At 34.7% G+C, this 14,907-nt stretch overlaps 1 protein-coding gene across 2 annotated transcripts in view; it reads left to right on the top strand.

Annotated features, from left to right (window-relative positions):
- The window catches only part of LOC126737528 (nuclear RNA export factor 1-like), a 41,033-nt gene that overhangs the window by 13,092 nt on the left and 13,034 nt on the right, over positions 1 to 14,907 (top strand). For both annotated transcript variants that reach the window (XM_050442452.1, XM_050442451.1), the window contains 2 exons: positions 10,946 to 11,362; positions 11,423 to 11,596. In XM_050442452.1, the coding sequence (XP_050298409.1) occupies positions 10,946 to 11,362; positions 11,423 to 11,596 (591 nt within the window). The remainder of the gene's footprint in view (positions 1 to 10,945; positions 11,363 to 11,422; positions 11,597 to 14,907) is intronic.

Genomic DNA, 14,907 nt, shown 5'->3' with positions numbered 1-14,907 from the left:
GGATCAAGGATTACACCTAAATATTTAATTTCAGATACAAACTCTATAGGTGAACCATTTATGAACAAAGACAATCCTAAATCGAAAAAATATTTACATTTTGTTGATCCTACTACCATACATTTAGTCTTTAAAGAATTCAGTTTTAATCTATTTTTACATAACCAATCATACAACACATTAAGCTCACTATTTAATATATTTACAATTTCTAAATAATCTTTTCCAGAGACGAATATGAGGGTATCGTCTGCAAATAAGTGTATAAAACATCTATTTAATATCCTATTCAGGTCATTTATATAAAGAATAATACAATAAGGGCCCCAAAACATTTCCTTGGGGTACACCCAGTACACTTTCCTTTTTTTGAGATACCCTATGTCCTATTTTTGTCCTTTGAAACCTGTCCTTTAGGTAATTATCAATCCAACTTAGAGCATAATCATCAATACCATAAAGCCTCATTTTCTTTAAAAGAATTCTACGATCAATGGTTTCGAACGCACGCTTAAGATCTACGAATACACCAAGAACTATTTCACCATTGTTCATTTTCTCTCTCCAATTTGTACATACATACTGGATTGCAGATTGGCAGGAATGTTGACTTCTGAATCCTGATTGTCCCTCAAACAACAAATGATTTTTCTCAAGATAATCCCTCAATTGATTACAAATTATAGTCTCTAAGATCTTATCTACAGTTGGTAAAAGATATACAGGTCTAACCTCCGAAGGAACAGTTGGTTTATTCACTTTGGGGATTGGAATTACAACGCTAGTTTTTAGGTCATAAGGTACCTTGCCAGTGACTATTGAAGTGTTAATTAAATAAAGTAGAGGATATCCAATAACGTCAAAGAGTTGTTTTACCAATTTAACATTTAAACAATCATCACTTGAGCCTTTGTTTTTTAAACCATATACAATTTTTTTCAACTGTGCAATATTAATTGTTTTAAATTGAGAGAGTTTTGATTTAATATTTAGGTCTGGCGCCTCCCAGTCTCTATCCTCTATAATTTCAGAAACTTCATTCAAAGAGTCCAAAAAAAAGTTGTTAAAGTTTTCCTCTAATAAGCCGTTGTAATTTTCAAAATTTAGCTCAGTAAACCGCTCACTGCCCTGCCTTTTTGTTCCGACTAAGTCCTTTAAAACTCTCCACATTTTTTTACTGTTCCCTTTGCAGTTGTCAATATTTTGTTCGTAGTACCGTTTTTTATTTTTTCTTATCACAGATACAACTTCATTTCTATATTTCTTAAAGTTTTTCCAATCTGCTTCCTGTTTTGTAGAGAATATGTTATAGGCCTTGTCTCTTTTTTCCTGTAACTGTTTTACATCTTGATTTATCCACGTTTTTTTAGGATTCATTTTCATTTTTGGTACAAGTTTATCTAAGGCTGTCTGAATGTTAGTGATAAAATCCGAATAAATAACATCTACATTTACAGAGGTGTAATTCCTGAGAGATGTTTTTCCTATTAGTTCCTCAGCTATATTAGCAATATTCTCGTCACTCAGATTTCTGCAGTAGAAAAGCGATTTTTCTTCTGGCGGTTTCTGTATTTGTATATTTGCCCCAATTATTTCATGGTCACTTATGCTTCGAAAATCCCTTTGAACTTCTTGCAGATTAAAATCATTGGTTATTATGTAATCAATAAAAGAAGAAGAAGTTTTTGTTATTCTAGTCTCCTTTGTTACCACTTGTTTAAATCCTGAACTCTGAACAATGTTCTTTATTTTTCTTGTGTCACTAGTAGTTTTTAACCAGCATATATTAAAATCTCCTAAAAAAATGGTTCGCTGTCTATGAAACATCACATCACCTAAGCTATCTTTTAAATACTGGAAAAAGGGAGCTGGGTCTGCATTTGGAGATCTATAGCATGCACCAATCATAATATTGTCCTGCGAAATTTTTAGTTTTACAACCAGGGACCAAAAATTGTAGTCTTGAGAATCGTTAAGAACAATTGAAAAAGGCACACAATTGCTCACATAAGTAACAACCCCACCGGTATGTCTACTATTAGATAAACAGTTTACTGCAGTATACCCGTCAATAAAAAACTCATTTTCTTCGATGTCAGATGTCAAATGCGTTTCACTTAAACAACATACCATAGGTTTTTTTGTCTTCCATAAATTGACAGAATTCATCAAAGTGTGTTGTAAGACCTTGTATATTAACGTGTAAAATTAAAATATCTGATATTTTTTGAATGTTAACATTTTTATTGCTTAATTGCTAATAATGCGTTTTTGATTTTTGTCTTTCTATGGCCTTTTGGTAGGATAAACACTGTTTGTCAAACACGGTATGATCAAATTTGATATCTTTGATTTTTAAAACTTCATATGCATATTTACAGTTTGTACATTCCTTATGTTCTGACTTGCATTCATCACTTTTATGGCTTCGGTTACACAATGGGCACACAACATCTTCTCGGCGACACACTGCAGCTTTATGTCCAAACTTCCAACATTTATAACACCTGAGTAATCCTATATGTTCATACACCAAGCACGAATCCCAATCTAAAAACACTCTTTTGCACATTATAAGCATTTCAAAAACTTCTGGAGAAACTTCCACTACCACATTATATTTTGTAGAATTACTCGGCTTATATTTTTTTATTAACTTTATCTCCAAATTCTGTACATTTTTAAGACTATTCTGACTCTTTATCCTTTGTACAAAGTTATTTTCCTCCCTAAGATACTCCTCACGTACACCAACCACAGTAATTTTGGGACTTAACATTTTAGGAATTTCCACATCATAATTAGCTGAAAGCTCCGCCACTGCTTTATTTTGGAGCCTTTGCAGTGACTCATTATCGCCGCACTCAACAACAATACATCCATTGCTCGCAGGTTTGACTTTGTTTACGGCTACCGACAAATCCGATGGTTTAATTTTTTTCTCGAGTGCACTTTTTGTTGTAGCACTATCTTGGTTTACATTCTTGGGTCGGATTATTAACGGCGGATTCCTTTTAACAACACTAGACCATTGTACATTATTGTTTACTACTGAAGTATTTGCGGAATTTTTAAGGATTTCCTGCGTATTCTCGTTGCATTGTTCGATCTTTTGCTCCAATTTTAAAGGTTCGCAGCTAAGTCCATTTCAGCATGACAACGATCCAAAACATGCTTCTCATAAATGTAATGGTCTGGCCATCTCAATCGCCAGACTTAAACCCTATAGAGAATTTATGGCATTACATTGACACCAAAATCAGGCACCTAACATGCTCTAATACAAATATTCTCTTTGAAATAGTGGAAAAGGCTTGGAAAGAAGTGAACAATGGCTATATTATGAAATTAATTGAGTCCATGCCAAGACGATGTGCAGATGTTATAAAGGAGAAGGGGTACTACACGAAATATTGAATTGATTTTAATTTAGTTGGGTTATTTTTTTTAGAATCAAAACTATTTTTTGTTGCTATATTTTTGAATAATAAATTTGCATAAAACAATTTGGTGGTTATTATGATACAAAAAATATGATAATATGAAAATATAAACAGGCTCTAACTATTCTTGTAAATAATATATAAACCTTACTTATAAAATAGATACTAAAAGATATATAATAGGAAAGTTCAATGTTGCTATCTTTTTGCACAATACTGTAGCTCACGGAGTGGAGTCATGCCACAAAGTAACAGTGGCTTCACATGAGAGATCATTTTAATTATAAATACTTAACACGCCCTCTCTATTTAAATGCTCTAACATTTCAATTACTCAACATAGAATCTACCTTTACTTGAAATTAGCAGTACATTCAAAATTAAACAAATATGAAACTTAACTTACTAAAGATTTTTTGAAATACACAAATTTTTCTTTTCCTAAAGATTTTGTGAAAATGTCTGAATAGTTTTAGTTACAAGACACGTATTTTATTATAATTTCTTTTTTATTGCACAGATCTTTGATGAAATAGTATTTAATGTCTATGTGTTTACTTCTCTTAGAGTTCTCAAAAGTTTTAATCACTAAAATTGCACTCAGATTATCAATCTTTAGAATCACTGGACTACACTCATGAAACTCGGATAAAATACCTTTCAGATTCACTAGTTCTTGGGCTGCTGCTCCTGCTGATACATATTCGGCTTCCATTGAAGACAGAGCTACGCAGTTCTGCTTCCTGGAGTACCATGCAATTACATTTCCTGCATGAAAACCCACAAATCCACTAATACTTTTTCTGCTCTGTTTATCTCCACCCCAGTTTGCATCACACATTCCCTCTAAACCACTGTCTCCTTTTCTAAATCTTAATCCATAGTCTCTTGTAGTACTCAGCTATCTCAAAATGCGTTTTTCTGCTTTCCAAAGTTGTACTGTTGGTTTGTCTAAATATCTACTCAAAACTGACACGCTGTATGTGATATCTGGTCTTATTACAATTGACAGATACATTAGGCTACAAATTAGTCTTCTATAGGGTACATTTTCCAAGACTGGTTGATTTTCATCCACTTGAAAGTTTTGCTTCATAGGTGTGGCAATGTAGCGACACTCTATCATATTGAATTCAGTCAAGAGTCTTGAAATCATCCTTGTTTGAGTAACTTTTAATCCGTCTTCCAGTTTGGTAATTTCCATTCCAAGAAACGATGTTACATCTGGTATATTTTTAACATTAAAGATATCATATAAATCTTGCACAAGTTTCTTAACTTTTATATCGGGTCCTAAAATTAATGCGTCATCAACAAATAATACTAAGTATACATCTTCATTGATATATAAACAGTAATCATACTGTGATCTATTAAAATGTAATTGTGACATCACTTCATTAAACTTGATGTTCTAACATTTTGGAGCATTTCTTAAACCATAAAGGGCTCTGTTTTATTTTAACACGTTCACTGCCACCACGGTTTATAAAAGTGTTCCAACTAAAAAAAATTGGTCTTATAGACCGAGCCGTAACATTCTATATGTTACGCACAGGCCAGCTCGGTCTATAAGACCGAGCTCGTTGAAACGCTCTCAAGTGCCGCCGGTCTTTTCCCTTATGGAAGTAGGCATGAAAATAGACCGAGCCGGCCTGTGGGAACGGTTCGCACATACCTGAAGTTTTGAATTTACGTTTTTTTTTGTCAAATAAATATATTTTAATATTAACTTATGTTTTCTTTTATATACAATATATTTTATTGGCATATTTCGTAAAAAATGGCATAATGAAATCACTTAAATAGTTGTCAACAAAAATATATTTTGGATAAAGAAGGAACAAGTTAAAAAGATCAAAATGGAAAAACATCGAAACTGAAAAAAATCATATTCTCTAGAAATTCGAAAGCGTTAAAGAAAAATTGTACAACAGATTAAAGACTGACTAAATCCTGTGAACTACGTTAAAGCATTCTAAACATACATTTGGTTCATTAGGACAAAATTGGCAATAGGTTCTCACTTTTTTTAGGTTTCTTGAGGGCTTCCATCCACTTTCTGACTTTACCTTTTCGTAACATTTGGTACATGGTCGCCTCTTGTTGTACGGAAGAGTTCCAATTTCATGTCGTTTTCGGATTGATTGTGTGTCAGGTTCAACATAATTATCAGGAAAGGATTCACATAACTTGTAGGTTATCCGTTTGCGAAAGTCAACAATTGGCTTATTTTCTTTCGTCACCTGTTTGTATATTATCCAAGCGTTTACTAAAGCAGTATTCAAAATTATTTCAAACGCTAATTTGCGGTACCACTTCAACGATTTCCTTAGTGGTGATTGATATGCTGTCATTTGATCAGACAAGTCAACGGCAGATTTTCCAGCGTTGTATTCTACAACCATTTGTGGCTTATCTTTGAAATTGCCCATGCGATTTTGCGTGAGTACCATGGAGTCTGAATGTTTTGTGGACAATAAAAGGACATCGCGCTTGTCACGCCATTTTAGAACAGATATGCCTTGTGCATTTCCTCTAATGACGTGTTCACCAATCTTCAGTTTTTTGTCAACGACTTCCTTAGGTAAACCCTTACGGTTTTTTCTGAGTGTACCTAGAAGGTATGTTTGCTTCTCTAATAGTTTAGAAGCCAGCTCCACATTAGTGTACCAGTTGTCGGTGACAACAGTTCGGCCGCAGTTTAAAATTGGCTGACTTAGGTTCATTACCACATTTATAGGTGTAGTTTTGGTTAGTTCCAAATTTTTCCCTGCATATATTTGCATGCTGTATGTGAAACCGCCATTGCTACATAAATTGAACAACTTGATTCCGTATCGGTGGCGCTTGTTTTTTATATACTGCTTCGTTACAAGTCTTCCTCTAAATGGAATTAAAGATTCATCTATACAAACTGTTTCTGAAGGGTTGCATAAACTCGGAATATGTTTCTGTACCTTGTTCAATACTGGTTGTACTTTATGTAACCGATCGTTATTACTGTTATCTTCATTGTTTGAAAAATGAACCATATGGAGAAGAAGTTCAAAACGATTACGGCTCATGCATTCTGTGGGCATTGCAATATTGAACATTTTTTTTTTGCTCCAGTAACATGAAATACCTGGCATTTTCACAATACCCATGAAGGAAACAAGATCAAAGAATCGTTTTATTTCAAACTTATCTGTTGGCGTCCATTCATGTAATCGTGATTGCCTGGATGTATCATTTCTTGTACATATTGTTTGGGTCGCATACAAATTTGTTTCATCCGCTACATATGCGAAAAAATCGTCATCGATCAGTGAGAAATAAAAGTCTTCTGGATTTAATTGATGCATCAAGGCAGCAAATTCAGGAATTACACCTTCATTCTCAGCAAACCTGATAAGATTGGGCTGGTTCCCCATTGGCAATGTCCATATATCATCACCAATCTTATCTGGCATGGATACGTCGTGTTGTGTTAGGGATTCGGCATCTGATTGGTATCCCCCTCCTTCAATTTCTAATTCAGCGGAAGATGTTGATTGTAACGCTCCAGGCGTGTGTCGTGGGTTGAAAACTTGATGTCTGAGCCCCAGTCTCTAGTTCAGCGTGGATGGATGACGGCAAACTTCCGATTGGACGCAGCTTTGCTTTCGAAGAATCGACGTAAATTTCTTCTTCAGATTCAGAATCGGAAGTATAAGCATTACTGTCAAAATCAGGATCATTTATCGAATCATCTGCAAGAAAAAGCTGTTCTAGTAACTCTAAAATATGAAAAAAAACAATTTTACCTGAATCAAAATCCGATTCTTCAGCAGACAAGTCAATATTTGTAGCTATAGCCTCTAACTCAGCATTAGTTAGCGATCTCTTTCTTTTATAAAACAATAAAAAATACAAACAAGTCAGCGCAAGTCAAGACGGACCGCGGTATCGGACCGAGCGTCCCAAATCGAAGTCGAGATTCGTTTGCGCCGACTCGGTCTATAGGACCGTGAGGGAAAACAACAACTTTTGAAGGCCATATGGGATATTTTTCAACATTTTCGCTAGAATTTCTTTAGTTATGCAGTACTATATTTAATGACAACATTGGCCTGTAGGATAAAATTTCAAAAAATCCATATGGCCTGCTGGGCAAAACAAGCACATATGGCTCCGGCAGTGAACGTGTTAAACGTTTTTGACCTGCTCTGTAAACCTTCTGGTTTCTTGATAAATGCTTCGTTGTCCAACATGCTTCGTAGTCGACAGACTGGTGAGTAACTGAGCTCCTCAGATTCATTAGGCGCTTGAAATCCTTTTGCCACTAGTCTTGCTTTCTTTTGACCATCATCTTTGACTTTAAATATCCAACGTGTGTCAATGTGTACTCTCCCATTTGGTAGCTCTGCCGGTGTCCAAGTTTGAAGCTTCTCGTGGGATTCTAGCTCATTATTAATGGCTTCCTGCCAATCTTCAGATTCTGAGGCTTCCATATATGTTCTTGGTTCATTTCCTGATTAAGAAAGCAAACAAAATGCGACATAAATCTCATAGTCACTGAGATTCTTGGGCCTTGTTACATTCCTTCCCGATCCAGTGGTAAAGCTTCCTCGTCAGTTGAATTTTCTTCATTACTTTCCATTTCGTCATGGTCTTGGTCTTCTCCTAGGTTTTCATTTCCATTAATTTCTTCCGGTCCTTCCTCATGATCCTGATTCTTCATCTCTCTGTCATTCTCTAGTACATCATCATCTTCTATTCCTCTAATATCATTTTCAATGCTTATGTTTACACTTTTACTCTCCCTGCATTCCCTTCTTGCATTCCATTACAGTTTCATCAAACCGGACGTCCCTTGATTTAATTACAATTTTTTCTTCTGGCAACCACAGCCTGTATCCTCCTCCACAATAACCAACCATGACAGCTTTTCCTGCCTTCGGGTCCAGTTTGTTCCTCTTTGGCATAACCGTGTACCAGCACCTGCAACCAAAAATCCTTAACTTGCTCAAGTCAGTTCTCCCATTGTAAATCTCTGATGGTGTTCGACCTCGTGTTAAGGCAGAGGTTGGAGTGGGGTTTAATTCATATGCTGAACACTTGAGTGCTTCTCCCCAAAGAGATTTTGGTATTCCAGATGCAACAATTTTGGTTCTTACCATATTTAGTAGAGTTCTGTTCATCCTTTCTAATTTACCATTGGACTGAGGACTGTATGGAATAGTGTATTCGACCTGAATACCTTTTTGTCTACAGTATGACTTGAAACTATTTAATTAGAATTCTCCTCCATTATCCGGTCTGAACTTTTTAACTTTCTTATCAAACTGTCTCTTTATACACTTAACATAATCTTTTAAATTTTCTTCAGCTTCAGTCTTTGTTTGTAAAATTTTAACTACCAAAAAGTGTGAGAAGTCATCAAGGATTACCTGAAAGTACTTTCCTCCATCAATGTTTGTTGGGGTGATTGGACCACATACGTCACTAGGGATTAACTCTCCATTCATTCTGGGGTTTTTCTCATTACTGTAAAAAGGTGATCTTGTAGCTTTTCCTTCTACACAAGATTAACATATGCTGTCTATTGTTTTTAGACCCAACTATGCCAAAGCATTATTATTTGCATGGCCTAATCGACGATGCCATAAATTCTTAACAACAATATGACAATTCTCACTTTGTGTGTTTATTTTATCTAATACTAAAATAAACAATCCGTTTCTTCTCTCACACAGTATTTCTCAGTTCTTTCCAGTTATGATGCTTTGGTTTCTCTCAACAATTATTTTGTGTCCTCTTTTTGTCAGCTTTGAGGCAGAAATGAGGTTATGCTTTATGCCTGGAACAATAAAAGCCTCTATATGAACTAGTTGTCCTTGACACATCCCAGTTAATGTACCACATTTATTTGTCCCTGTATATGTCTTATGTTATACATAAGTTTTTGCATACCCTCCTGTACGAAATGGTTACTTGCTCCAGAATCTATTACAAAATTTACCATCTTCTTCATTACATAAATTTGCTGCATACAGCACAACACCATGATCATCCTTTGCACTTGCTTCATATCCCCTCTCATGTTGAGATTCCTTTTTATGATGGTTTCCCCTTTCATGTCTAAAATTTGGATTTTGGCCTCGATAGTTATGTCTAAAACCCCCTCTTGGTGTTCCCCCAGCATTAGCAGATTTCTTTTTTGGACAATAAAATTGAATATGAAGAGTACTTCCACATGTAAAACATCCTTTTGCACTCCTAGATATACCTGCCTTAAAAACTGACTCCTGGTCAACATCATTCTTTGAAACATGCTTCAGTTCTTCATCTAACAACTGTGGTTTCACAAAATTTATACAAATCCATCTCTATAGCTGTAACCACAGTATCATATTTTTGAGGTAAAGATAAAAGTAAATGACAAACTTGATCACTTTGATTTATGTGTGATCCCTGATCTTTTAACTCCCTAATAATTGTTTCAAATTTAAGAAAATGATCTTCTAACTTTTCATTTTGACCATGCCTTAGGTTTAAAAGTTTTCTCCAAAGTGATAACTTGGTAAAACTACTTGCCCTAACAAAAAATACCTTTTAATTTTTCTAACTGTTCCTTAGCACTTCTAGTCTTTTATTAAGTCCAAATGTTTATCAGAGATACCCCGCACAATAATAGATATGGCTTTTATATCTTTCTTAAAGTAATTTGCCCTTCTCAGTTGTGCTTCCAGAGCATCCGAGCAGTTTTCCCTCTTAAGGAGCATCTTCATTCGAAATTCTCAATTCTTATAGTTGTTTGCTTCTAACATGGGCACTGTAATATTACTCACTGCCATTTTCAAAGTTTACTTGAGTCCACTATAAAAAAAAATATACAACCGAAAACTTAGTCCTGGCCAAAATACCAATCGCCGGCTACTTGCTTTAATTTGTGTTTATTAACACAACTCCAGAACAGTTTTTGCCCCAAACTTAACTTCCACTATCGCTGTTACAGCTTACTGGGCCCATAACCTTTTAAAGATGGTTGTTATGAGGCAAAATAAAGCATCTCATTTCGACTACGAAAGTACTTTTAATGGTTAACTTAAAAACCGTTTTCCGGCATGCTTACAATTCAAAAAACTACATAGCTTACAGAGTGGGGTCATGCCACAAACTAATAGTGGCTTCACTTGAGAGATCATTTTAATTATAAATACTTATCATAATATAAAATTATGTCAAGTTATATTAAATATTTTTTGACAAATTAAAAGAAATGCTAATCTCGGAAGCGTCAAAACTATAAAACATATAAATAACTTTAAAGTTAGAGTCATTAAACAAAGAGGCTAATGGTGTTAATATACTATAATATAATAAAAATATATAATTATAATAAGATCCCAGATAAAAATTAACAATACAAGTTAGAAACGTAAACGACTAGATTCTGAAAATATGGTTAAATGCAAAGCAGCCTTTACTTTTAACCCCATTTATATTTACCCCAGTTGACCCTAAATATATTATAGGATGGTATAGATCTTCCTCCGCCAATTAGTTTCGACATCACAGAAGAAACGGCCATACCAGAGACGAGAGACCGGTTTTTATGCAGTCCAGAAGGCGAAATAACAGTTCGAAGGTTTATCGATCAATATTTTGCCATTTATGACAGTGGAAATCGCCAACCGTTATTAGAGGCTTACCATGAAAAAGCGATGTTTTCTTTTACCATGTGTTATCCGTATGGACTGGGCAAAGATAAAAATGTTGCCTGGCTAAATTGGTATCAGACTGATAACAGAAACATCTTGAGGGTTCCGGATATTGATAGAAAATGTAAATTGCTCAAGCAGGGACAGTTGAGCGTTGTCTCCTTTTTACAAGATATGCCCGAAACCAAGCACGATATTAATGGGTTTACAATTGATTTAACATTGTATACAGTAAGTATACGGCAATTTGATACCAAAAAAATCAGTTTGCAGTAATTGTGTACTTTTCAGCCTCAAATGCTTTGCCTAACAATCTCGGGCATGTTTAAAGAACTAAAAACCGGACACAAAGTACCACCTACTAGATTCTTCTTTAGAACTTTGGTTATTGTTCCTGTTGGTTCAGGTTTATGTATAGCCAATGAAGTTTGTCATATTACAAATGCCACACCGGAGCAAGCAAAAGTAAGTGAATCTCCAGAAAGATTTTTATACTGCTGGACAAGTTGATTTTGGTAAAAGTGTTATTTGTTAGTTAAGATGTAAGGAATTGTTGTTTGCTGGCGACCTCTTATTGTTTTTGTCTATTGAATCCAAACTTGTGTAGCCTCCGTGACTCTAAACGCTCATATTGAAATGTTCTGAAGTATTTAATAACTTTTTTTTTTTTTTTGGTTATTCTGTTTCAATCAGTAACGGATCTAAGAATACTGGTAGATTAGACAGCTTTTGTACCACATGTAGAGAGGTCGAGGTTTTATGGATACATCGTTACAAATCGTATACTAGCAATAGAACGTATTTTATTTTCTTCCAGATTTAATTTTTAACGTGTTCTATTACGATTTAATTGTTGAATTTTACACCGCAGTGGTTTCGAATTGATTGGACAAGATTATAGCAAGTCAAGCTAAAAATGCAAAAACGGCTCAAATGGATTTTGCAATAATTACACTGCATCATCTAAATTTTCCAAAGGAATGAATGACGAAATGTATGGCATCGATATGAGGTTAAATGAAATTGTGAATATAGCGCTACTGCTATATATAAATAAAAGTAAAAGAAAGTCCTTAGTATATTGTATAAAATACAATTTTCTGATTTTATTTCAACCGATAGATGTGCATCTAGCCAAATGTTGAATTCCTTTTTGTATAAGGGCTTGTATAATTGGACATAGGTATGCATAACGCGATCAAGCGCCAAATTCGGTTTTTTGGTATTATTGTGTCATCTGACGGCCAAATATCTACGAAACAAATCTCGAGCGTTAGAAATCTATAGTTAAGGATATATTTTAAATTAAACTAAACACCAAACGGTTGATAACACTAGTTGAATTTTGCATAAAACGACATGCATAAATGCCACGAAATTGCATATAGGTCAATTAAATGCCATGATACTGGGCGCTTGGCTTAGTAATGCAAATAGCAGTTAAATTCGGTCACGTGATCTGGCACCGAAAAATAGGTAATATATCACGTGATATTTGTCAAATTTTGATCATTTTTCTCGCAGATGCATTTACCGAACTTAGCTAGGAAATATCAACTGACGTTTTTTGAGTGGTTTAATTTAAATTTTCAAAAAATGCTGACTGCTATTTTACTAAATCGCGCATATGAAATAAATTTAGAGGTAAGTAGATATCAATATCAAACTATCTAGTGATACTATAAAATGGGGCTGAGGTCCGGTAAAGTTAAAGGGACGTCTAAAAACCGATTTTTTTTTTAATTTTTACATAGAATGTTGAGTTTACATTTTATTGATAAAAAAGTGAGGATGAAGTAAAAAAATGCAAAATTTTAAAATTATAAAGGATTTTCTACTTACGTATAATTCACAATTACACCCGGCTTAACTACACTCTATTTGCGACTAGGCATCACGTTGACCATTATAAAGATCGTGTTATCGTGAGCTACGTATTACCGAAAATAATAGCAACACTGCTTGCAGGCGGCGAAATTTTTCGTTTTTATTTTTTGAACCGGGAGTCAGCAGACCTCATTTTGCTGTGTTACTGCACGTTGCATTAATAATTTTTGAGCGTTATTTTCGTGTTTTTTTCACTATGGCTGTTTATACCCCTTCCGAAAGAGTTCATTAATTAAATGGTTTTATGGAGGCAATCCGGCAGTACAATGTAGAGATTTGTTTTCAGTGACATTTGAGAATAGACCGATTCCTTGTGCAAAAACGGCTTTAAATGTGGTTACAAATTTTGAGACATCTTTTTGTCTTCCAAGATTGTAAAAAATGCCACACAAAACGTAAAGAACCACCTGTTGAAGTGGTCCAGGATATAGAACGGCGGGAAGAAATGGTTTGCAGTACCCTAGAACTTGATTCGACACGGTCCACTAGAAGTGTTGGAGAGGAAATGGGAATGAGCAATAAAACTGTTGCTCATATCCGGAAAAAATATAAGTACAAATGTTTCAAGTATTCAAAAACTCAGGAAATATTTTCTGAAGACCAGTAGCGAAGAATGGAATTTTGTGAAACCATGATGGAAAAGACAAATGAAAACGAATATTTTTTAAAAAATATTTTGTACATTTCTTATTCTTCTTTTCCATTACATGGCAAACACAATCCTTCCATTGTTCGTCATTGGTCTCAGAAAAACGAGCACAGAAGTTTTGAGTTTCGTACCCAGTACCCTCAGAAATTGAATGTTTGGGCAGGTATTTTGGGCGACAATGTTATAGGGCCATTTTTTATTGATGGCACTTTAAACGCCCAAAAGTACCCTGAGTTGCTGCAAAACCAAGTTTTTCCTGCCATTCAAATCCTACCTGATGTAGACCTGGGATCGGTTTATTTTCAGCAAGATGGCTGTCCTACTCATAACGCGGCTAGGGTAAAAGAATTTTTAACAAATACTTTTCCTAACCGCCTTATTAGTGGGACTGGCGATATTAAATGGCCTTCTATATCTCCAGATTTGTCTCCAAATGACTTATCTGTGGGGTTACCTTAAGCAGACCATTTACTAGCATGAATTTAGTAGGCCAACAAATTTAAAGTTGCGAAATAAAATTGTCGAAGGTGCCAATTATATTTTACCTGAAACTCTTTTGGAGGTGCGAAATAGCTTTTACGATAGGTTAAGTTTTAGTTTAGCGAAAGAAGGCGGTTTATTTGAGCCTTTTATTTAAAAAATGATATGTTTTTAAGTTTGTTTATTAGAGTTTTATTTCTGATTTTTTATTATATTTTTATCAGAGTTGATATTTTATTTTTTATTAGAATAACGCTTTAATTTTCATTATGCAAAACACAGCATATTAAACATTTTAAGATTACAATTCTATGCGGGTTTTACACATTGTCAAGTTTGTAAAACCCGCATTAGAATAAATATTTTAAAAATGCCTGGATTTTCGCGTAATATTTTGGGACATTTTGTCGCCCAACGACGCAGCTCCTACGTAAGTCAGATGCTTACTAATCCCGTCCTCGGGCCGGCCGGGGCGGTGCTCTGTCGCAGGCACTCGTACACGCGCGACGTTGCAAAATTTCGCGTCTATGCGGTTTCCTATAAGTAACGAACGAAAACACGATATGCTACACGATATGATATATATGCTATTAATTTAAATTTAAAGCCTTAAGTAACAAAATTCTGTAACTTTGAAGGATTTACATCACTTCTTTAGGTCATAAACACAAATTTCCACACGCAAATTAGGAATATCAAATATGTAAATACGATTTATTCATAAATAAAAAAGACTGTCAAATGTCACTTACGTTAACAA

The sequence above is a fragment of the Anthonomus grandis genome, chromosome 6 (assembly GCF_022605725.1).
Source record: "Anthonomus grandis grandis chromosome 6, icAntGran1.3, whole genome shotgun sequence".
Taxonomy (NCBI): Eukaryota; Metazoa; Arthropoda; class Insecta; order Coleoptera; family Curculionidae; genus Anthonomus; species Anthonomus grandis.
Note: the sequence above shows the minus strand (reverse complement) of the source record. Positions and strands in the feature narration are given on the sequence as shown.